General features: G+C 33.6%; 2 protein-coding genes across 2 annotated transcripts; one reads left to right on the top strand and one right to left on the bottom strand.

Moving 5' to 3' along the window:
• Positions 1–3,423: 3,423 nt before the first annotated feature.
• On the top strand, positions 3,424–4,569 carry LOC130656222 (glutathione-specific gamma-glutamylcyclotransferase 1-like). Its single transcript, XM_057459051.1, has 2 exons — positions 3,424–3,700; positions 3,836–4,569. Exons 1-2 carry the CDS (start codon positions 3,491–3,493, stop codon positions 4,352–4,354), a joined length of 729 nt encoding a protein of 242 aa, XP_057315034.1. The 5' UTR covers positions 3,424–3,490; the 3' UTR covers positions 4,355–4,569.
• Positions 4,570–5,589: 1,020 nt separating this feature from the next.
• Positions 5,590–24,899, bottom strand: LOC130656221 (actin-related protein 2). Its single transcript, XM_057459050.1, has 10 exons — positions 24,725–24,899; positions 21,465–21,575; positions 21,139–21,297; positions 20,949–21,005; positions 19,219–19,291; positions 18,852–18,988; positions 17,986–18,071; positions 17,797–17,860; positions 6,554–6,832; positions 5,590–6,227 (listed from the first exon to the last, which is right to left on the bottom strand). The coding sequence occupies exons 1-10, from the start codon at positions 24,770–24,772 to the stop codon at positions 6,057–6,059; spliced, it is 1,185 nt and encodes a 394-aa protein (XP_057315033.1). The 5' UTR covers positions 24,773–24,899; the 3' UTR covers positions 5,590–6,056.
• Positions 24,900–25,998: the final 1,099 nt, after the last annotated feature.

The raw sequence follows: 25,998 nt of genomic DNA, 5'->3' as shown, positions 1-25,998 counted from the left end.
ATACTTTATTTTTTAACTGTGCTAAATTTTGTTGAAAATAAAGTAGTTTTAATTTTTGGATCAATTTTGGCCTAAAATGACATTTAGGTGACAAAAATCAAAAATATGATGTCACCATTGTGTTCAACATACTTTTTTTGTTAACTGTGCCAAATTTTGTCGAAAACAAATACCAATTTTGGCCTGAAACGTCATTTAGAGGACTTCCTAGTACTTAGGGAGCTTGGGTACGAAGTTTAAATCTGTGACGTTTCAATTGACTATTTGGACAGGGTTAGTTAGTTAGTCAGTTATACCAATACTATCCTCCTCTCAGAGGAACGTGAATTCCCAGGGTCGAGTTTTTCTCAAAAAATGCTCCGAAAGAAAAAAACGACGGTTTTAAAGAATTTCCTACGCCTCGGGCGCGGTAATTCTTTAAATTCAAAAATAAAGCATTTTTTGTTTCAAAGCCCCTCCCTAGTGATGATTGTAACATCTTGAATTAATTGTAAGAATTAGTTGGAAACAAGTTTTTTATTTCAGAAATAGACATAGAATGTAGTAGTAAAAGTTTCTTATTTTTGAAGATTCTACATTCTTATAAACATGTTTCTTATAAAAAAAACGTGTTTTTTCCTTTTTTCTTGAAATTTTCAAAATTTTTAAAATGCATCATTTTCATCCAAAATCACAAAAATTGAATGTTGGATGAAAGTTGGAATAGTTTGCCCGGCCTTTAGCTACAGTGGACTCTCTATCTCGACTACTCTCTATCTTGACTTTCTCTTTATCTCGAACAAGTCTCAGTCCCTTGAACATTTGTGTATGTTCTAAGCTATTTTCCTTTCTTTATCTCAAACTCACTATCTTGATTTTTTCTCTATCTCGAACAAAAATCCTGGTCCTTGAAACTTTTCCTCTCTACTTATCTCCACTTTTTTGTATCTAAGAACTCATCTACACAGCAAATGGAACAAAAAGGTTCGCAAAATGAAAATTCGCATGCACCCCAAAATTTGAAATTTAAAATTTCTAGTTCAAAAGTACGAAATAATTCGAAGAAATATGTGATCCTGTTGTAAAAAAGCTGTCAAAATCAGAACATGACGGGCAGATGAAAAGGCTTATTTTAGCTTGGAACAGCTAGCTAACTGTGTGAAAACGAGAGACGGAAATCTCTCAAGCAAAGAGATATTACAGAATTTTCTAAACATGTTTAACTCTATCTAATGTATAATACTCCATAAATATAAGAAAAAAGTCTGAAATACAACCTTAGGAGGCCTGTGCACGTAGTTGGCCGTATTTTAAGGGCCTGGCGTTAAGGAGAACGACTTGAGAAGTCGTATTTCGTTAACACTGGGAGGACTAGACAAATGGCCACGTGCCTGGGCGCGTAGAGCCATGTGATTGACGTGTAGGGCCCTTATTAGTCTGCAAAAAACACATCACGGTCTTCGGAGTTCTGTGAACATAATTGGCCGTGCTCTAAAGCCCAGGCGCAAAGTTTTTATTTTTTATGAGATTTTTTTCTGTATTGAACTTTCTCCATCTTGAACAAATGTGAGTTCGAGATAAAGAGAGTCACTAGATGATCTTTGTGCATAGCAAATGCGTTTTTGTAATTTATTATCTCAAAAGGGCAAAAATTATGTTACCTTATTGGTATAAATTTGGCGCGTATAAATTTTAGGGTTTTTTCGCGCAAAATTCTAAAAATGCGGCTAAATTTATACCATTACTACACCCAAATGGTATGTGCGCCAAAATTATTAAACGCGAAATCGCGATGAAAGTAGGGTGCGCCAAAATTAGTACGCGCCAAATTTTATACCAATAAGATATGTCCTTTCTACCTTAGCGATTCGACAATCAAAACTGACGCGATAAAACGCGGCGATAATTTATATAAATCGAATCAGCAGAGTTAACTTGCGGCGAAAAAATTTGTAAGATTTTAAGAAAACCTTGACGGAGAAGTATTTCGTATTAATCTCAAAAGCACAAGCGAAAATTTTGTTTGAGATTCTACCTTTGTAGTACACATCAACATCGTCATCGTTAAGCATCACCTTTTGACAGGTATTAAAAATTAGCAGTGTCATTTCCTTCCCACGAGTTCTTCTGCACAGGTAATTATTCACAATAACGAGTGAGTGAGTGAGTGAGTGAGTTTTTTGCTAAGTAATAATTTTATATTTTCTGCCAATAAGTCTCTTTATCACTGCATGAAAATCGATGTTATCCACTGCAGGCTATCTCACTAAATAATGCGATTTTTTATGCAGTGACGCATACCAATGTAACCAGTGCGTAACAAGCAGGGCCAAAATAGCAGTTTTACGTGTTTTAGAACTCCAAAAATGCGTTTGCTTCCAGAGGTTTCGCCCCCGGACTCCACCAGGGGTCTTACAGCGCCCCCTGGATCCCTGCTGTTTCAGCAACTCGCTTCGCTCGTTGATTGTCACTAAAATCTCAAAATCTCTCATCATGCCTAAGCCCCCTCACTTTGGAAATTGTGACGCCGCCCCTGATGATAGAGACATTCAACGGTTTTACACAACTTGTAGTTTAAAGCAAAAGCAAGAAATGAAAAACAAAATACACCCAAAACCAAAAAAAGACTGACAATAACGAACTTTTAAAAGCTGGACATATCCTGGATGCATTTCAGAAGTAATTCAACAACTAATGGTCGACTAGAAAGTGTTAAAAGTACCTCCCACAATTAACGGAAAACATCGCGCTGCGCGAAACATGGGTCCCTGGTGGTCCCTGTATTTATTACCAATATGGTGCCGAGATCTGCAAAAAGACAGTTCGAGAAAAAATTAAAGAGTTTTGTGAGAATAAAATCAGCATAGGTTTTTATGTAATAGTTTTTTTTATTTTTATTATTATTATGAATTGGATGAAGTATTTTAATATAAAAATAATGCTATTACAATACGTTTTAATAAAATAGAAATATTACATATTTACATGCAAGGATGCAAGTATGGTGTTTATATTTTTAGAAGAAAAATCATGAGAAAAAGAGTAATTTTTTCCTGAACATCCAAAATATTAGATCTTTGCTTTTTTCATTTACCTGTTTACTAGCAAAAATTAAACAAGACATTTCCTTTTCGGCAAAAACAACAACAAAAAGAAATTGTTTCCCACGCTTTTGTAAATTACTTTTTTAATCATTGTTATGTAATAAACATACTATTCCATAAAAACGTATTGTTTCATCAGAATATACATCTTGAAGAAAAAAAATACGTGAATTACATCAGATATATGTATGGTACAGATTACTTAACCAATCAAAATAGTTGTTATTATTATGTTAGCCAATCAGCGAACAGATGCTAAGATTTAACGCACCAATGATTTTTGAGTTCATAACTTTTTCACTTGTTACATCAGAACATATGTTATAGGGCCGCTGTTTTTTCGAACGACATTTAGCCGGCCAATTAGTGATAGAGACGGTCGTTTAACAGCCGTAGAGAAAAGCAAAATGGTTAATATAGAAGATTTGTTAAAAACACAAGGACGTATCCACGTCTTTGGTTATGGTTCCCTTACATGGAAACCAGACTTTGAATACGACAATTTATTTCTTGGATATATAAAAGGCTATGAAAGAAGATTTTGGCAGGGTAGCACTCATCATCGCGGAACAGTTGAAAAACCTGGACGCGTTTTAACTCTAACGAAGGTAGATGAGGTAAATGATTGTTTACATTATTAGGTACCCTAGAATTGGTATAAGCCAAAAGCAGCTATTAAAAATTATCCTGGGAGGATAGGAATTCTCCTACCTAGCTAAAAACTTGCATCAAAGTCAGGTTTTATCTTTTAGGGCCGTTGTTGGGGAATTGTTTTTGAAATAATCGGTAGGGATAAAATCCGAAAGGCGATCGATTATTTACAACTTCGAGAACAGAGTCTTGGATGCTATGATATCAGCATAATGCCGGTATATCCACAGAAAAATGGCGATAAAAAAGAACCCGTCTACTCAATTGTTTACTATGCTACGCCGAAAAACGTACTTTACCTTGGCCAAAACTCACTGGATGTGCTAGCTGATGATATAGCCACATCATGTGGCGTCGTTGGACATAACATCGAATATTTATTTCGCCTTTCTGATTTTATGAGGGAATGTCTCCCCGATGAGAAAGATGATCATCTTTTTACTCTTGACAAGTTGGTCCGCGCAAGGATCGGACTTTGTACAAGCAATACGTTACCTTGGAAGACATTAATGGAATGCAAGAACTTCCGAGAACTGATTCTGAACAACAAAACTAAGGAATTCGAACTCGAAGTAAACGAAGGACAGACTTCCTCAACTGCACTGACTGCTTTAGTGTAGTTTGCACACGTATTATAATTTTCTTTACTTGGGGACATCTATACAGCAAATCCGAATACCCACGAAAGGAAAAACTCTTTTATATTTAAATAGTTATCGTTGTAGATGGAATGTATAGTTTTGTATGTGAATTATTTATTAACTTATTTTTTGCAAGCGGAAGAGATTCCCATGACATTAATTATGCTATTGTTTAACATTTTTTGTTCGTTATAGTCATTGTTGGTAATTAATTACCCGACCATTTGGTGTTTTATTTATTTGCAATAAACTCCTTTTAGCATTCTCGTTATATCCAAGATCAAACGCCTTTACTGTTTGAGTTCTCGCAAACGGAAAGAAAAAACGTAAAAAAAATCCACCCCCAGCAATTAAATACTAGACGAAAAATTATGGATATGGCTTTGTTCACAATTACATAAGTGTCAAAAAATTCGAGCGTAGCGGACGAAATGTAAAAAATCAATTGTAGTGAAAAATGTCCCGAGAAAAATGCTCCAGGTGTTCAATTAATATGAATATCCTCAGCTTTCAACATTCCTCTTATTTTTGGATTTAAATTCCTGACATTTTTTTCATATAAGAATTTTTTTCACTGTACAGATTATCCTAAAATAATCGTACAGGCAGATTGATAGAGTAAAATGAAAAGTTAAAATTAACTAATTAAGCCCAAACTTCATCACATTCTGGACTTCCTTCTGGCAATTTGAGGGCCTTATCCCATGCGCCCGGTTAGCCGGGCTGGAACTAGCTCGCTCACGTTAAAAAATAGTTACATGAAAAGTTGTAATTTTCAATAAGTATTGTATATATATTTATTGCTCTTAATAAACTATTATTTTCATCAAAAGATTTGCATAAAAAATTTGTCGGAATCTCGTAAAGTAAGTAAGTAAACCAACAAGCCCGTTTTTCTTTTATGATAGCCCCCTAAGAACTATCTGACTTTCCTGACACCGTTAAATCGCGGTAAATTCATCGACGGATCAACATGAGCCGGCCACGAATAAAAAAAATAACAATGATAAAATACTTTTTTTTTGTATATCCCTGTGTATAAAAAACTGATTAATACAAGGATGAAATTAGCAAAATACATCTTTACACGTTCTATTGTTCAATTTTCTTATACAAAAAAAATTCATCCTTCGAATTTTGATGCAATCGAGTTGTCAAATTTGTTTAACTTTTCTTCGCGCAACTAAAGCTGATTTTTTTTTTTGATTTTTACATTAAACAAGAAACAGTAAAAAATGTGAAGTACATTTGAGTAATACAAACACATCACGTGATGTCCCTCTTGATTGATTGGCAGAAGAACAATACCACAGTTATATAATTACAACAACAAAAAATAACACTATAAAAATTATCTCATCAAAAAACTGCAACGATGTAAAACCTGTTAAATTTTTCATTTTCCAATTAGCTTTTTTTTCTCGTTTCTCCTCAAATAAGACGCATTTCGGAATTTTCAGGGAGGGAAAATATTTTGCTCTAGTTATGTCGCGGAATTAAATTCAATGGATAGCAAAAAAAACAACCGAAGAAAACAAAAAAACGAAGAAAGGAAAAATTATACTTCAACATGTTGAGGTGAATTTCTTTTATTTAAATTAATCACTGGTCTCCGATACCAGAAAATGTATTTTATTTTGATTCGATTTTAAGTTGTGCATGAATATTGAACAAATTTCTTCTACTTTGGTGCGACACCTAATTTCTGCAACACTTGAATCCCCTTCTCTTCGTATTCTTTTCTCGTCATCCAAAAGTCATCCTTGTTCTTCATAATATCAGCTAACACGGCTCCGCCCAAGTACACCATGTGCTTACGTCGTGGAGGATCTTCGATACGAATCTTAAATTTCTGTCAGAAAAAAGAGCTGTGATGAACAAACCACCGGGTGATAGTGAAAATATTGCTCACTAAAATCTTTATTATTAAAAAGGTTTCTTATAAGAAAAGAAAAATGGTGCGAAAGGTGCACAACAGGGATTGGAAGGGGTTCAAGTTGGGTGGTAAGGAACTTAAAACAAGGTAAAAATTATTTTATTTGTCCTAATTTTTGCGCAGGGAAAAAACTATTTCACGCGTCAACTATTTGCGCGTGAAATTATCTACTAAATTTTACGCACTAACAAACTTTCTTGTGCAAAATGATTAAAATTAGTTCGAATAAGGTATTCACTCACAGAAAGTTTGGAAGTATCTCCTTTCAAAACTCTTTCCAAGTATAACTGCTTAATTTCACGCTCGAGTCGGCTTGGTAATCCAGGATACATAGTGGAACCTCCAGATAGGACGATGTGTTTGTAAAATTCCGACCTTGTGTCGATGTCAGCCGCTTGGATAGTGTTGAACAACAGCTCGGCTACACCGACACCTTCCACGTTAATGAGATGAGGTTGGAAAAGGGCTTCTGGTGCTTCGAAACGTTCACCACTCATGCGAACGGTTCGGCCATCAGGCAGCTAAGAACAGATAAAACGTTTTTAGATTTGCTACTACAATTAATTTTATGATACAGCACTCGCGAATATTCTAATTTATTACACTCGTCCGTTTACAAAGGAGTGTGTTGGTTTAGTTGTTTTCCGTTTCCGTTTCCGTCGTGGAACAAAAAAAAAATTTTTTTCGTCTACTGTGTAGTCTTCCGTATAATATTTTTCTTAATGTGGTGCCTTCGTGCTTAGCAATGTCTGTTTTATTTGGCGTTTAAATTTACGCTAATACAACCACGCACAGCAATATCGCAGTGTATCCTCGAACACCCTCTAAAACAGGTTCCCACAACATTTTGAAAGTCACAATCAAGGAGATTCAAGGAGAAATTTAGTAAAATTCCGAGGACAATTTCGAAAATAAGCGAGGAGTATCGAGGAGATTATTTTTACTTTTTCAAACAAATTTTTAAATTTCGTTTTTTATAACACAACAGTATGTTCATATACAGTATAAGATAAATTTTATACAAACAAACAAAAAACGCTCATCCATAGTTCTTATAACAGTGCTCAATATTTAAACCGCAGGGAAGTTAATCATTTAAAAAGGCAAACACAATATCTAGAATATCTACATAATATTAAACTTATGATGGGAATTGGAAAAATCTTTGAATTTTTATTATAAACAGAAGAGACAGAGAGGAAAAAGCGTGTTTGCTTTACTGTCGTGTAAGCATATAATTTTAAAGTATTTTAAAGTATAGTATTCCTGGCACTACGTTGCTAGATATACCTAGTCGGCTTAGTCTACTCAACTCTAGTAGGTTGAGTAGACTAAGCAGTCTAACTAGCCTTATGCAGCCATATTCGTGTTCAGCTAAGAAATACTTGTTAAAGCCCTTTAAAGCACTGCAATCAACCTTAATGGAACTACTGTTCATACAGATTTAGGAATACCTGTAGGCCATTTTGGTAAGAATATTTGCCGCTTAAATGACAAAATGAGATCCAGATTACATAACAAGTTAAAAATATATTTACAACTTGATATTACAATGCTGTAAGTAATGCCACGAGTAAAGATAAATTTGCCAAGACTAAACGTTGGGTTTCCGTTGAACGTGTCAGGCAGATATTAGACCTAAAATTACCAAAGAAGCATCACCTGTAAATCGTTGTACTTAGATTCCTTTTTTGTTATCTTGGGCATGTACTGTTCACCAAAGTTCAAGGTTTAACCCTTGATCAGGTTGTCATTAACTTTAATTTCATCAAGCAATGCTCAATTTAAAAAGGCCAACCGTATACCGCTCTACGCAGTGTTGAAAGGTATGTTTTTGAGCGATAACTAAAAAAAAGTGCTACTAGGTGCAACTTCCGTACAGAGTACGAACAACTTCGAAAGGGAAGCAGTTTTCAACCACTACAAGATATTTGTATTTTATCTGATGAGACATTGACTATTGCAGTGTTAAACACAAGGTCGTTACCCCTTCATACTATACATATTGCTTCAGGTAACACACTAAATCAAAATGATGCGTTTACACAATTACTTCAAAGTCAAGATACTGAGGATATACACTCTAGTTACAAACTTTAATATCTTGCATAACTGTGATTAAGACAAGCTTCAAAGCATTTCACTTTGTTACTTAGATCAGGGGCGGATCTAGGGTTAGGCAGCCTTGGCAATTGCCTAAGCCTAATTTTGTGGCCTGGAAAAAAAATTCTATAGATTTAGATAGAATAATCTATAAAAAAAAAGAATTATTTTTGTAAATTGGTTTTGGCATCCGCCGATTTCGACTTCATGACGATGCGGGGTTTTATCGAATTTTTCATCATTGATATTTTACTTAAATGCAAAGCCGGAGCGATCTTAGGCAAAAATTTCGATTCGCCTAAAACGACCGCGGGTTTCAAAGTTCCGAATGAATGAAAATCACAGGTGGAAGAAAAAACACGTAAAACGTTCACGGGTTTTCAAGTTTCAATGAATGAAATTCTGAAATGGGAAGAAAAAACCCATAAACGTCCGTGGGTTTTTAAGTTAAACGCCTAAAACGTCCATGGGTTTTTAAGTTTATACGCCTAAAACGACCACAGGTATGGTTACATGGATGACAAGTGGATGCTTCTTTTTCAACATAGTTTAGCTGGGTCAGGTCCAATTGCAGAAAGCACCTCAAGTGGCTAGAATAAATCAAATCAATTGTATGCTAGCTAAGTTAAATGAAGAAGTTTTGAATTTGGAATCCCTTTCAGATAATAAAAGGATTGGAGGGATGTCTCAAACCAAACCTTCATCCTGCCTCTGCAAGAGACAATAAATTCATTGCTTTAAAGTAAGTAATACTTCATATATTTTAGTTTTTACTGCTGCTGAATTTAAGACACTTTTGTTTCAAGAACTATATTTTAAAGTGGTAATCCATCAAATGTTCTTACAAAACGTGTGATTTAAATCTCTTTCTTATCAAAACAAAAGGTTTTAACTTGACCTCGATTGTTTGTTTATTAAAACCCAATGCTAAACGAGACAACTGAGGCAATTTAAGTAAACACTGTCTTTGCGATCAAAAAATGTTTGAAGGTGTATGTTAAGTTTGGTATAGAGTATTGCTAAGTTGCATGTATTAGTTGGAATTTTGTTAGTTTTTTTGTTTATTGTCTTAAGGTCACAGGCTTCGTGTAGCCGTTTATGCAACTGTGTATCTTTGTGTCTGTGGAAAAGGAATAATTCTTGTAAGGGACAGATCTTTCATAAACGCAATGTGCAAGCTAAATGTAAATTTGTCTGTAGATACCCTTTCCCTTGGGATCTACAGATATGTAATATTCGAATGTTGTCAGTCCCTGAAATCATACGCAGCCGGATATATACTCCTGTTAAGCAGGTAGACGACAAGTTCAAAATACTTTCTCCAAGAAATCGATGTTTACCGTATATATGAGATATACTTAAAGGCAAAGGATTCCACCTCCTCCCAACGTCAAATTTGCGTTTCGATTGTGAATGCCCCTAAGAACTTTGATTTTGTTGGAACTTTTAAACAGTAGATTTTATATACTACATTCCACTGCTCATTTTAAAAATTTAAGAACACAAGGAGACCCTTAACTTTCCCATGCTGCTTTTAATTGTGATAAAATTGCTAAAAACAAAAGAATGAAACAATACCCAATCTAAGAATAGTCCAAGTTTGTTGTATAATATTCCTTCTTTTTTTGTTGAGCAATACAACATATATAATTTTGTTTTAGGATAAGATATATTTATGTCAGCCATGATGAATATTTTTCTGACAATTAAAATCACCATCAATTAAAGAACACAGGAGATTCGTTATGAATCCTTATAATATTGGAAAACTGTAAACAATGGATATATAACTATATATATATCAAATGGATGGATATACAACAAAATAACTTGTACTGATAGAAATGATTTTCACGTATAATGATACAGATCGCAACAAGAATTGGATGTTAAAGAACGTTCTGTTACAGACTGCACGCCAATAAAAAATGTCATGTTAACTTATGCATATGAAACAATACCCAATCTAAGAATAGTCCAAGTTTGTTGTATAATATTCCTTCTTTTTTTGTTGAGCAATACAACATATATAATTTTGTTTTAGGATAAGATATATTTATGTCAGCCATGATGAATATTTTTCTGACAATTAAAATCACCATCAATTAAAGAACACAGGAGATTTGTTATGAATCCTTATAATATTGGAAAACTGTAAACAATGGATATATAACTATATATATATATCAAATGGATGGATATACAACAAAATAACTTGTACAGTAGAAATGATTTTCACGTAAAATGATACAGATCGAAACAAGAATTGGATGTTAAAGAACGTTCTGTTACAGACTGCACGCCAATAAAAAATGTCATGTTAACTTATGCATATGAGTAGAATTTGTATATATATATATGTTGCTTTTTATATGAGAATCTTCAGAATTGACCTAGTTACTAAAACTTTCTTAAAGATTTTAAAGTATTAAACTACTTTTTAAACATAGTTGACAAGGGCAAGTGAGGGTAAATAATATGCAGACATGTTAAATGTTTCGATGTTATTTTTCTGATTTCTAACTCTTTTCTGGCTTAATAAACTGCGTAACTTTTGTGGGAATATCTTAACATTAAAATGAATTCTTAATAGAAATGGGTGCAAAACTACACCAGTGACCTTAATATTAAACTGTATTAACTTCATAAAGGGATAATTTCTATAAACCTTTTGTAGACGTTTCTTATGCGTTGCTATCTTACACTGTAAGTCTACTGGAAAGCTTTCATACTTTTATATGCTGCTTTTCTTTTTACATTTGGAGGTTCTTAATACAGGCTGTAATTTTCGAAACAATAATTCTACGTTGCACTACTGTTGACTATCTATACACAAAATTGACTTGTAATGTAATTATTTGTTGTATTATTAGCTATTAGACTTATTGCATATTTTGAAATAAAGTAACTCCCCAACTTGTAACTCAGCGATTACTTGTACTCGTATTAAATGCGTAAAACGTAAAAAAGATGCTTAGATGATACCAGTGTGGTATGTCATTCAAAGGAACTATGGCAACACTAACCCGGTTTCGAGTCAAATTTACTAAACAAACGCGTTTTCCATCCGCATGTTCTAGCGAGGATACAAGTGTTAAACTACAGAGGATGCTTTTATTTATTGGGCTATAAAGACACTTTCGTTTCTAATCTACGAAGGATTTTTAATAACTAAAAACCTCACTTTTGGGAAGATTTTAGCTCCTTTTATAATAAAAATACAAAACGTACAACACCATAACCCTTGATAATATACTTTGCCAAAAAATCTATCAAATTTTGCCTAACTAGAAAAAAATCCTAGATCCGCCCCTGAAGATCAAGTACATGTTAAGAGCCATCATTTTAGACCTGGAATTTGTTTGCTATCATTCACACAGGAATTTTTAATGCACTCATGTAGATCGTGTAACAGCCTGTTTTAAAATTTTTATCATATGCTTTCCACACAAATTGAAGCTGCTCACATACACTTAATACTTAGAGATTTTAATAGCAATGCTCAGATTGAACAAGAACTAACCCAACTTTTGCAACATCATACACAGATTGTAACCGAATCTACTTTTGTAGCTGGTGCAACTTTAGATCAAGTGAACGCACAAAATGACATATTGACAGTTTATGATGTGACACGCTGTTTTGGTATTTCACTGATGCTATGAAGTTCAAATTATCAAAGAAATCTTGCATTTAATAGAAAGTATGAAATGCAAATTTGTTTAAATTGTTAATAATTCCAAGCTATTGCGAACACACCATCCAGCTATTATGAAGACATAGTCTAGCCAATATAAACAATTTTATCCATAGCTAAACCTGTTACATTTAGATATCTACCAAATCACAAGAACTGTGTATAGTACATACGATATTTCTTGGGCCTTATTAAGCTAATTTTGCCTTTTTTTGTGGGGGGTTCGTTCTAAATAAAATTTGATTTAAAACAGGAAAAATGGTATGCACATAACTTATGTAAATTATAATTTATTTGTTATTTATTTCTTTGTATAATATAATTGTATTTTGTAATTCTTTAATTTACACTTTCTGACCAATTGTAATTATAATTTGTAAATAGCAGATTTCGTTTGTTTGAATACAGATATAGATGTAATATAATTTATAATTTGTAAATTAGTTTCTAAAAATGTATTTATCAAGTAACTTCATAAACCACCTCACCTCAATATTAACACAACTAGCCTGGAGAAGTGAGAGTATACAAATACCTAGTCTAATACGATTGTTTTCTGATGGAATTTAGATTACAGTATGTTACAAATATTTGTGATGTAAAATCTAAGTAAAAGTTTTAATTCTGTGAAAATATTTGCTTTGGAGATATTTTTCCCCATGTTTTTTGTTGTATTTTTCAGGAAAAAAATAAAAGATCAGTAAAATTCCAGCCTTGTCATTATCCTTATTCTTAAGGATTCTCAGCCTCATTGTTCTTATAAAATTGTTCTAATAAACTTTTTTTTGCGAAGATTCATTTTTGCGAATTTTAACCATATTTGCGAAAATTTATCTGCACAAAAATATCAGCTGTAATTAACCTTCACAAATTTTTTAATTAGTTTTCTCTCGTTTTTTCTCTGTAAATTTTATTCACCAGATTCAATTTTCTTACCGTTTACAAGTGTGTTTTGCTACAAAAAATAAACGTACTTCACTGGTATGTTGTCAATTTTATTTTGTTGCTGGTTCTCACAAGATAGTATTGAATAAAATTTTAATTAAGGGGAAGCTAAATGTCTGCTCAATGTAGAAGCATATGAATGGCACAATTGTTTTGCTGAATGTTGTCATTGTCTCAAGAACTAAATTGACTGTGTTAAAACTATGATGCTGTTTTAAGAGTGCATTTTCAAAGATTTGTTATTAATGTTTCAGATGCCAAAAAGTACGATGGATAGTAAAGAACTCATCATCATTCTTGGCTTAACATCCATTTTCCATGCTCGCATGGGTTGGACAGGGTATATTAATGACCCTCTTCCAATCTGATCTAGACTGTGTTAGATCTAAACTCAACTTCATCTATATCAAGTCTGTCCTTATAACCTCCTGCCAAGTCTTTCTCGGTCTGCCTCTATTCGTTGCCCCAGGAACTATCAAGTCTCTACACTTTCTTACCCAATTATCCTCCTCCATTCTTTCCAAGTGCCCCAGCCAATTCAATATTCTTATCTGGATAACATCTTTAATTCTACAGATACTTAGTCTGCTTCTCAGCTCATCAGAACTCTCTCTGTCTCTCAGACCGGCGTTACCCTAACCATTCTCATATCATTCCTTTCTAAACAGTCAAGATCTTCCTGCTTCACTGCCCATGTCCCACTACCGTACAGCATAACACTTCTTACACATGCCTCATACATACTACCTTTTACCTCAATTGACAAGACTCTGCTAGTCAACAAAGAAAGTAACTCTCTGAACTTTTTCCAAGCAGAACCTATTCTGCAAGTAACACTTCTTCCAACACCCCCTCCACTGTTGTACATCATTAAAGCTGGAAATACTTCATTCTCTATAATCTCACCTTTGCAAGGCTCGCATACAAACTGTCAGCTCTTAACCTTCCACCAATACTACTGCACTTCTTATGTACCCAATGCTTGCAAGTCTGACAAAAAATTGAGTTACTACCAACCCCAATCCTGCAAACTCCACAAGGCCACTTTCTAACTACAAGGTCACACTTGGCTGCAATGCTACTAATCACGACTTTAGACTTTGCTGTGTTCACCCTTAGCCCTTTCTCTTCTAGTCCTTTCTTCCACTTCTTAAACTTTTCAACTAATTCTTCCATCGACTCTGCTATGAGAACCAAATCATCTGCATACAATAACTCCCATGGACAACCTGTTCTGAACTCCATCGACAGCGCTTCTAAGACTAGAACAAACAACAAAGGACTAAGTACAGATGTACACCAACATTTACACTAAATTCATCACTAAGTGAATCGGTAATCCTGACACGACTTCTAGCATTGCTGTACATAGACTGTACCATCGTAACTAGCCACTCATCCACACCTAATTTTCTCATAGCCCACCAAATAACTTTACGTGGCACCCTATCAAAAGCTTTCTCTAAATCTACAAAGGCAAAATAGAGATATTTTCTCTTTCCTAAATACTTTTCCTGAATCTGTCTGAGTAAAAATATTGCATCTGTAGTACCATGCCCTGGAACAAAACCAAATTGCATCTTATCTATATCAATTCTTTCTCTAAGTAACTTATCAATCACTCTTTCAATAACTTTCATTACTTTATCAACCAACTTCAAACCTCTATAGTTTCCTCTTTCTAATGCATCACCCTTGCCCCTGAAACAATTCACTATTACACTTGACTGCCACTCACTTGGAATAGCACCATCCTTTATAATCTGATTAGCAAGACTTGTAATAAGCTCAACTCCAATATATCCAGATGGTTTTACCATCTCTGCAACAATACCTGATACTCCTGCAGCCAAACTCAGTGTTAAGCAACCTCTGATAATAATTCTTCCAAGCTACCCTTTTCTCCTCCTCTGTGTTAGCCAAAACACCTTCATCGTTACGTATAAACTTCTCACCTACAACATCTTGATTAGACTTCTTCATTTGCTTTTCTATCTTGAACACCTCATTGCACTGGTCTTCCCTTCTTAACACATCTGCAAATCTGTGTCTCTCTGCTTTTAATTTTATACACTGGTCAACCTCATTATTCTACCACCAGGTCTATCTATGTCTAGCTGGTCTTTTCGTCCACCCACAAGTATCATCAGAAGCTTCTAGATGACAATTCTTCAAAGTAGTCTAAGTACTTTCCACATTGTCACAATCACATTGACCATTGTGGGCTAACTGCTGAACTTTTGCACTAAATTGTCTTGCTACAATCTCTTCCTTCAGCGTCTAGACTTTACGACGACGCCTGTACTTTCCCTTGGCTTCTTAACACTCTCCAAAGATAATATCACAAACCAGCAACCTATGTTGGGAAACACACTCTTCCATGTCCTTCACCACTTTCTTGTCTGACTTTCTAGCCAGGAAGTAATCTATCTGTGTCTTACAACCACCTGACTCATATGTTATCAGCCTACTCTGTCTCTAACTGAATGATGTGTTGCAAACCAACATGTCTATTGCCATTCCAAACTTAAGCAATCTCTTTCCTTCCTTCTTTCTGCTCCCAAATCCATAGCCTCCATGCACACCTCTATAACCTTCAGATGACTTCCCAACATGACCATTAAAGTCGCCGCCCACCATGACAAGTTCAGTGTCTCCAAACTTTGATGTGACTGCTATTAACTCATCATAAAACTTATCTTTATCTTCCTCACTGAGTCCACACTGTGGAGCCTAAACTGACAGAAAAGTGACAATCCTATTACCTATCAAAAACTTTATCACTATAATACGACAATTAACACGCAAAACATCTATTACTTTTTCTACCCACTTCTCTGCAACGAATATGCCAACTCCTCCATATCCATACTATTACCAATCCAAAAAAGCTTACACCTTGCCCTCCTACCTACCATAAATCTCACTGAAGCTCCTCTCCATCTGACTTCCTGAACACAACACATATCAACAGACCTACGTTCTAACATTTCAACTACTTCACCTGCTCTACCTCTCAGAGTACCAACATTTACACTAGCCATCCTCAACCTAGTGTTATCTACCTTGTGATGTGATAGCTGGGTAACGGTATGAAGCTCACACCTGACATCTGTCCTACCGTGCGCGACACCTTCACTCCTTCCAGCCCTGTTTACGCAGTTTGTCTGATCAACTGTTCTTACAGCCATTAATGAAGACTCTGTCCAAATATAAAAAAGTCCAACAAAATAATATACCTGGGTGATACAGAGGTAGACAAAGTAATGTTTTAAAGTTGCAATGTCAACTTTTATGTTTCGTATTGTTATACTTCCACGTTTAATGTTTTTGTTCTGTTTGATGTTTATGCTTTGTAATATATTTTTTAAAAATTGAAAAAAATATATGTTGAAAATATACTTGAGCTATACCTTCCTGTTCATACAAGATCAGAAGAAATTGTAAAATATTTAAATGTCTAACATATATTTGGGTCATAAAGGTATCTCTATAATAAACAGAAAGACAGTTTGCCATAAAAGAATTTCATGTTCTTTGAAACTTTTTCGTCTTTTAATCTTCGTATTAATCCAGCATAGCCAAATTAGCATGCATGTAAATTTTTAACTCATTGGATATAACAATTAAATAAACTGTTGTAGCAGGTTATTTATTTGCATTTATGATTTTCAAAATTTCAGAGTATAAAATTTTTGTAAGGTTTTCAATTTTTAAAAAAGCTGCGGCACATCAAAGAATATAAATGTGGGTGTCTGTTTCTAATTACTTGCATGGAGTTTGTAAATTTACCTCCCCAAATCTTGTATTTTTTGATACAGGTTTTTGTAATTTTTTGTTAAAGAAGAACTTGATAATAAGTTGTGATTAAAATTTTTATTATAGTGTGAATATAAACTTTGTGAGCTTTAGCTTTCAAGATATTTAGGTTCAAAGTAGTCCCACGGTCGGCACCATAACAGTATCGATTAAGACTTACTGTTCAATAAAATACTAACTTGTCTGACGTGAGTACGCAAAGATGTAAACGGATGGACGAAGCAAGGAATGCTAAACTGTGGCTCCTGTGATTGTCTAAGAGTAATTTTATTTATCATGTTTTGAAATAAATATTTTTATTAGATCAAAATATCATTTCACTGTTATAAATGTAGTTTTAGAGTTTTAACATGTATTTAAAATTATTATAAAAATTTTTCTTTTGCGTGACTTTTTTAACAAAACATTTTGAAAGACAACAGGTGTTTCATTTAATTTGCTAGACTTTAAAACATTTCTTCAAATGATTATGTGCAATAAAGTAAGTGTACTGGAAGTGAATTTACAGTAGCAAAACAAAAACAGTCTTAAGGTTGTTAAATCCTTGAAAATAATTTTTTCTACGATAGTCTTATTCGCCACTCAAACATTTGATAAATTATAATCTTTCTTGGAAGACTAAGAAGTGAGTGCATCCTTACAAGTTCTGCTGAGCTATGTACGCTATCAGGCGTCACAAAAAAACAAAACATGGACGAACCAAGTTGCTTTTGTTCGATAATAGTGGCGACCGTTGATGCTATTATCATTTCTTGGGGAATGTTATTTTTGGGATATGTAACAATGTTTTAAATACAAATATACATGTTAGTTCTCCTTTTAACATGGTCTGCCCTGACTGTGTATTGAAGGAATCCCCCTAACTAATAAAGCCATTTGTCAATATTTTTCAAAAGTACACAATCCAAAAAAAATACTTACAGTATACTGTTCAACGAGAAATGTTGTTTCTAACGCTAATTTTTGTTCTTGCTCAATGTCATAGCTAAAAATATATCATTTATATTTCAGTCACGGGTAAAAATATTATGTTATGGTGACAAGCTTGTATTGAGTATATAAAAACAGTTATTAAAAAAGGAAAGGACAGAAGAAATAGATAAATCATACCCAACATAACACAACTTTTCTTTCATCATCCTCACGGTTTCAAAATCAGCTGTATGGTTGAAGGCATACCCACGTAGCAACAATAGCTAAAAATCAAAAACACAATAACAAATAATATACACAAGATTGGATCCCATTCTTCATAAGAATGCAATAATAAACACATTCTCTTGAGTGATAATTACTATAAGAACCATAACATGCAGTTACTGAAAATTAATTCTCTGGTTTCTACCATGAAAAATTTTTCCTTTTGTATGAAATAAAAATTAATACACATATAAATTATAAAATATTATAATTAACTATCCCTTGTAGTGAGGTGGGGCTTAAGGGTACTGTAAGGTCTTTAAGTATAATTGTTGTAATCCTGAAATTCCCTAAGAAGTCTTTATTTCCATGAAAGTTAAAATACCCATTTAAAAGTCAAATAAATTTAGTTTGTTATGGTTTTAACACAATAAAGAAACAACCCTAAGAAACAAAGCAAGTTTCAGTCCCAAAAGTACCCTGTACTTAATTATCAAATTAATGTCCTCTTGTTCGGCACAGTTGTGCCTAAAATATCTAAATTTTGTGTTCCAGGCAATAACTTATAAAAAAAACAATAATAAAAAATGAGGCGTTTTCAGCCTCAGGCATCAGCAACACAATGCTGTAACATTCTTTCTCAGAGCTTTATTACTTTTTGAAAAGGAACTTGATATGTATATTGAATTCTGAGACATTTACATGGGAGGCTATTCAAGGGGGGGCATTATTTAAATATGTTGGTATAAGTAATTGCAAGGTCTTGTGTAAGCGAGACAGCCCACTAAAACTTATGCACCCTTTTTAGAACAAAAACAAAAGAGAACACAACTCACTTTTATTAAATATTTTGTGATGTCTCGACCAGCAATATCAAGTCGACGTGTCAGATGAGGTAGTGCAAAACCCTCATAAACAGGACAAATATGTGTGACGCCGTCACCACTGTCAATTACAACACCCGTCAGTAAACCTAAATGCATCAATCAAAAAAGAAAATATTTGATATTATCAAGGGTGGCATTTGATCTAATTTCAATTTTCTGAAAGTTTGAGTCAAAGAACTTGACTTGTTCATAGATATAAATATATCCTGCTTGACTTACGTTAGGTTTCTATATATGATGTAGCGTTTTTAACTGTTACCATACACTTACTACTTATAAAGCATATTATTGACAAGCAAATGCATTACTTTCATACCTTGCGCATAGAGTGTGAGAACAGCCTGGATAGCAATATATACCCCATCGAAACCATATTTCTCGAACATCACCTATACATAAAACAAATATAGGCTGGTTTTAACATAAAATTTGTTCACATTTACTTCATCTCCAAAACTTTTAAATACAAAGTTTTAGTTTTAAAGGGATTCTTACAAGTTGGACTTACCAAAAGATTTGCATGAAAAATTCCCAGTGGAATATCCACTTTTTGTTAAAACTTTTGCGTGCATCCAGATATAGCTCTTTAAACATTTGTTTTTCTTGCTGCCTGCTATTACAAACTTCTTTGTCAATAAAATTTTCCAACTAGCATAAGTCTTTTTTTGTGGCTCATGATGCTGTTACGTATTATGTCAGGCCCGCTTCAATTATTATGGACTCTTATACCCAAACAGCTGCCTTCTTACCCCAAAGTGAAACAAAAGTTCTCATAAACAAATATTTTTTTACACAAAATAAAATTAATTCTGCATCAATGTTCTGACAGTTAGGCAATCAAAAAAAAATTAAATAGATGTGCATAATATTTATTTAAGACACAGGTTGCAAAATTTACTGATCATTAAACATGCTGCTCATTTGTGTATGATTTGTATTTCAAAAGAATTTATATTAGAAGGCAAATAAAGGTTAGCAGAAGTAACAAAATATAAGTTATGACTATAAGCCCATAAAAAGTTAGGGAAAAAAGTTAAACGGGGGGACTGAAATTTTCTTATTGTGTATTATTTTATAGTTTTTATTTATTATAAATATAACACTTTTATCCAGTAAAAAAATTGTTTTAATTTAGGCGTAAGCTAAAACATAAAAACTCGCATTTTATGCACAAAAGAAGCATTATGCTAAATTAAAAGACTACATCAAGAACAAGGAGTTATGTAAAAAGAAACGCTACAAATATGTTGCTAAAGCCTAAATCGCTGACAAAAGTAGAAGTTTGTTAAATATTGAATTACAAGGGCTGTGATTGACAGTGCCGCGTGACCTTGTGGTTATGAAATTCGCTTTATAATCACGATGTCCGTGGTTCGGTTTACAGTGGGGCATGTTTAGCAAGTGTCTTTACTACAGCTTCGGGTCAACCCATGCCATGTGATGGAAATTGGGTAGGTAATGCCGGTGTATACTTTGTATACACAGGACCCACATTAATAACAGTGTTTCAAACACTGAAGTGGCTATATTCTGTATAAATATTTGGAATAATAATAATAATAATAATAATAATAATAATAATAATAATAATAATAATAATAATAATAATAATAATAATAATAATAATAATAATAATAATAAAAATAAAGGTTAAAGCGGTGGTCAAGCGACAAGAAAAATAAATATTTAAAAAGCAATATCTGGAATTAGGTGACGTGAACTTATTGGAAATGTTATTGTGAATTTCTCATGCTAATCTTTCAGGTAAGTTCAACTCATAAAAATACCTTGGGATCCCTTTGCCTTATTTTAGGTTAAAAACTTGCAGTGTGAACCAAACAAAGATGGGCTTTTAAGAGAGTGACCTTATGGATATGGACATGCTGCCAGATAAAAAAATCCAACAAAATCACTTTATTATGATCACCTATCTATAGCCGAATTTAATAAAATTGAAATAATTTGTTTACCAAGAAAAAATAACAAAAAAAAGGTTAGGTTAAAACAAATGCGAGTGGAATTTTTTAAATTTAGGAAAACACTAACCTCCACCATCTTTTCTCTGTTTTTACTTGGGTTGAGAGGTGGTTCAGTAAGTAATACCTGCAAATTAAACACGTTGATGAACGTATGTACACTTAAAATCATGAGCCGAGAATAACAACAATTGACAAAACAGACAAAATTTGGTTTTTAAAATTCTTATTACAAAGCTTTGCCATGTTTTTTCAGTTACCTTGCATTCTTTAGGATTAACGTTTAACTTCGTTTCACCAAACGTATAATCCCACACGTGCATCATGTCTTCCCAGTTTCGAACAATACCGTTATCCATTGGGTAACTGCACTCTAACATAGATCGAAGTTGACTAGCTTCATCGCCAACCATTAAATCCTAAAAAACACACAAGAAAATGCTTCATTGTTTTATGTTGATCCAGTTGATTTCTTTTTGCATTCTTTTATCCAACTACAGGAATTAACTTCTAATTTTACAAATTTTCAAAAGTAGTCTTATTGCAAAAATGACATCTAAGGTGAAATGAAAGTAAATGAGCATACCTTTATTTCTATGTCACCAACTTTTGCTGATGAACGTAACATTGGTCGGCCAACCATAGATGGAAATATATGTTCTGGGAAATTTGTTCCTGCATACCCGCATTTGACAAACTAAATAAAATAAGAATTTAAATTTTTTGCAGGTAGTATAAATATTTCTGAGAAAGCTATTAACAATGTTAACAATATACATTATATATTTTCCATTTTTATCATTTGCACTGCACATTTTTCGCATTGGTTATTTGTCAGGAAAAAGATAATTCTTATAATAAACCTTGAATTGACCAACATTATCATCAGCACTAGTAAATAACACATCTTCTGTTTAGGACAATTTTAACTGTTTTAAAAAATAGAGAAGCAAACTTGGAATTGGGAGAATTTATGGTACTGGTAAAAAATTAATTAAAAGTTCAAATGGATTATTTTTAATTTGTGGATAAAATTTATGCATGCAGGTTTTGAGGCAAATAAATCAATATTTATTAAAAACAAAGTTAATATTTTAATTTTTGTAAAAGTTAAATACTTGAGAAAAAGCAGTGTTTAGTATCTAAGAAAGATAAATGCAAGGCAAAGTTAGGTGTTTCTCCTAAATTTGCAAATCCAAATATGCTTTCTTTAACTAAAGAACTTTTTTTGAAATATTCTGGTTGTAAAGATCTGCACGAAATACCCGGTTTTTGAGCATGCAAGATCTTTCAAGTTTTAAATTATTGGCTTATATGGGTATACCCAGTCCTGGTCTTTTTAGGTGCGCGTTCGCGCCCCCGCACCTCTGTACGCTCCTGCAACACTGGAGCAGTATTTTCAATCACGCTCCAAAAACAGTTTAGTCACTTCAATAATGCGTACCTAAAATGTCTTTCGTATAAAGTAATTATTTACTATAGTAATAATCAAAGAATCATTGCGTAATAACGCCTGTTGTTTCGAATGTTTCTGGCTTTTTATGTTGTGAGATGAATTCATTAGGTTAGGGCATCATTAGGTTGTATATCGCAGAAGTAGCCGGTGACATGCTTCGAAAATGCTTGGCACTGGCACAGCTTAACATGAAGCAAAACTGTATAGGAGACTCAATTGTTAGAGTGTTCGCAGAACATTTCTTCTCACAAAACCGAGGGCAGGGGTGACTTATTGCCTGCTGTGTCATGTGGGAGACAGAACTTCTGGACTTACAATTTTTTCGATTATTATTACTAAACATATTTGATTTCTCTTTCCCCTTTTAAAAAGAAACTTTATTCAACATGTTTTTACTTTGGTATTACATCACAAGATCATTCGTACGAAAGCTGTATCAAAGTACAGGACACCTAACCTCTCCCATGTTCTGGTAATATTTAACTTGCATGGGTGCGCACTCTTCTCGCAGTATATTCTCTGTGAAGATGAAGGCCGGACTGACTTGTGGGATGGTTCCAATTGGTCTTCCACCTTTCGTTTGAGTGTCAGTGTAATGCACCAGAGTGTCAGCATGAAGATAAGGGGCTGACTTTAATGTGCTATATACCTTACGTTCTTCATAATAACACCGACCGTTTTTGATCACAGCATTCATTCAAATTTCACAACAAAATTATGTTGGCAATTTTAAGGACTGTGACATTGATACAAAGTTTTGATACAAATTATACAAATTACGTACGGAAATTTTGAGACTGTCCTTTAATAAAGATGCAAATACATTCAATTACTCAGTAGGACTACCAGACGACCACACTTTTCATATGTGTTATCACGCACCTGCTTAAATTCATATGGCCAGAACTGTATACCTGAGCTTTAAGTCACTCGCAAAAATCATGATAAAAAATTCATTCTCCAAATCTAAGCTAGAAGTACTGTGCAACCCACAAAGCCAAAACTATTTTAAGGGGTATAGGACATTTAGAAAGCAAGCTACAGAGTGGAAAAAAAGGTCCTACATAATACTATACTTTTGTTAAATTTACGCTATTCTTGTATATATGAAAAATGTTATAAAAAGTTTAATTTTGAGTAGCAAAATTATTCAAACTGAGCAAACAAATGCATAAATTTGGTTTTCCTGATGTGTATTTCTTCTCATAGAAACTTTGAGGTTTTCAACTATTATTGCGGTTAGATTGATTTATTTAAATTCATTTACCAATTCGGCGATTCGATTCAGCTTTATTGTCGTAGTGATGATTGACATTTGGCTTAATTGACGAATCGAATTTGTGCTACAACCGCCATTTTTAAAATTCCGCTGGGTGAAAACAAACCTAGTTCTTAGGGAAAAGAATGCTAAAAAATGTGGATATGGAAGAATAATTAGCTAACGAAAGGTAATCACAATAAAAATATCTAGACTTTGCTCCAAAAAATTATGTTAGCTTAAACTTTTTAACATTGTTCTAAAACTAGCGCTGCACTCTCTTCACCTAAAATACAGAAACTTTTCACCTCCAAGAAATTTATTATGACGTCAAACCGAATCGCAAAATACCTCCTGTGATGAAATTGAAGATAACCTCATTTCACCTATTAACCCTGCCTTTTTTCGTGCCATGTGGATGCCAGAGCCAAGAGCTTACCACTTAAAATGTAAACAAAGGGATCTATCTTGCTATATCATAAAGTCATATAACTTCCAACCATTTTGGAAAACTTACCTAAAACGTCATACGTTTATACTATGGTGTCGGTTTTCACCAAAGATAGTTAAATTGCAACATGACTCTGACTTGGATTACGCCACCTAATCCACCCCTGCCTATTGCAGGTTATATGTAAGCTCTCATTGTGTTCAAATTAAATAAATATGATTAAAATAAATGGAAATTAGTAATCAGTTAAATTAATTAAAAGCAGAAATCAACACGGAACAACGAAAATAAAATGCCAAGAATCAAAATCTGATCTGGCAAACTTACAACTGTTGCACAATGTTTGGTTGTTGCCAGACAAGTATACAACACTTTGTTGTCATATTTGGAGACATCCCTGTTTTCTCTGTTTTCAGAAATATTTGCACTTTTACACTGACCTTTTAGCTATATAGATAGCTAGCTAGCTTAATTTTTTTTTCTTAACTGACTGGTGCTGCAGCTTTTAGCTGAAAAGTTGGTCTCAACATCTCTTTTATTTACAATTTATTTGATAGCTGTACAGTTAATTATAAACTGCAGCACAGTGTTAAGCTGAAATAATAATTTAAACAGAGAAAAAAGCACAACACACACCCACAACCTTCTTTGCCACAATACACTTGAATAAAATTTACTTACGCCAGTTCCATTATCGCAGACTAGTACTCTCCTTCCTTTATCATCCATTTTATATCAAACTCTACCTAAATTATTATTGTTTTTAACTGTAAAATTTAAAGTAAAAGTAATGTTTTGTGAACCAGCTATGTTTCAAATAGGGAGTTTTTTTAAGATGGCTTCCTGCCCTCAAACTTTCATAAACCACTCCATCGTAGGGGCTAACGCGTATTTGGCGAACCAGGGCGCTATTAAGGCGTATATATATCATGGAAGAAAATAAATAAAATGACCCCTGAAAAAAAAGGTTCAAAAATTTCATCCAACACTGCAAAAACGTGAACTTTTCATGTTGCACTGGCTTAGAGGGATGTTTTTATTTCAGGAACAATCATCCACGAAAATAATTTCAGTAGAAGTTTTATTCACAAATAATTTGCACCTTAATGCAATTGTTGGTAATGCGGCTCTGTCGAGGTTGTGTTGGTTGACAAAAAAGAAACCATATCAAGAAAAAGAACAATTACCGACAGTCTGAAGAGAAAACGGTGACAAAATTTACATCGTGGATTGTTCGTATTTTTTGACACAATCCGAGAGTCATTTCTTTCGAAATTGTTTTCAAAAAAGTCTGTGGTCTACTGAGATTTCTCATAGTTATTAACAATATGGAAAAATGAGAATGTAACTTTTTCCTTATCCTTCTTTTTTTAACTGACAATTAAGTACTGGACCGGGACAGGCCCAAACAACACAGTTTTCAAAGGTGGTGACTTATTCCTTGCTTTTTTAATCATTTCAAAACGTATTATATATTACTTAGTAAAAAAAAAGAGAAATGGCGCCGTGTAGGGCTGATGTAAAGTTCCAAATCTAGTTCCGCAGTTGTTTTTTTTTTAATTTTTTGTGTTAGAAAAAAATTAAAAACAAACAAATATTGCCGTAATACCGTAAACGTTAAATTTAGCGTTGCATTTATAATTCCACGAAACCTATTTGTGGTAAACCTGTTTATGTACTTATCCTGTTTACGCATTAAATTCTGTGATTTTAAAAAACTTAATTTTTTATAAAAGCTGAATTTCTTGCGTTAAAAATACCTATTCCTCCCTCACTAGTAAATCCAACCTTATTTCTAAAGTTGTAGCTTGAATGCTGTGGCTAATAGCGAGAAAATGGTATTTCAAACCAGAATTTTATAAGCCACAACCCTTGACGTAATATTTGTGAATATGCCTGTTTTTTATTTTCTCGAAATGGTCGAACACCAGCATTTAGCAAGTAGGCGTTTGGCA

This window comes from Hydractinia symbiolongicarpus, chromosome 9 (assembly GCF_029227915.1).
Source record: "Hydractinia symbiolongicarpus strain clone_291-10 chromosome 9, HSymV2.1, whole genome shotgun sequence".
NCBI lineage: Eukaryota > Metazoa > Cnidaria > Hydrozoa > Anthoathecata > Hydractiniidae > Hydractinia > Hydractinia symbiolongicarpus.
Note: the sequence above shows the minus strand (reverse complement) of the source record. Positions and strands in the feature narration are given on the sequence as shown.

Excerpts from the sequence above, each read along its gene's own strand:
- LOC130656222 (XM_057459051.1), top strand. The coding sequence starts at position 3,491 with ATGGTTAATATAGAAGATTTGTTAAAAACACAAGGACGTATCCACGTC. Across the intron at positions 3,701-3,835 it reads CTCTAACGAAGGTAGATGAG|GGCCGTTGTTGGGGAATTGT; the intron begins GTAAATGATTGT and ends TTTATCTTTTAG.
- LOC130656221 (XM_057459050.1), bottom strand. The coding sequence starts at position 24,772 with ATGGATGATAAAGGAAGGAGAGTACTAGTCTGCGATAATGGAACTGGC. Across the intron at positions 19,292-20,948 it reads ACAGAGAAAAGATGGTGGAG|GTGATGTTCGAGAAATATGG; the intron begins GTTAGTGTTTTC and ends TTTTATGTATAG. Across the intron at positions 18,072-18,851 it reads TCACAAAATATTTAATAAAA|CTATTGTTGCTACGTGGGTA; the intron begins GTGAGTTGTGTT and ends TTTGATTTTTAG.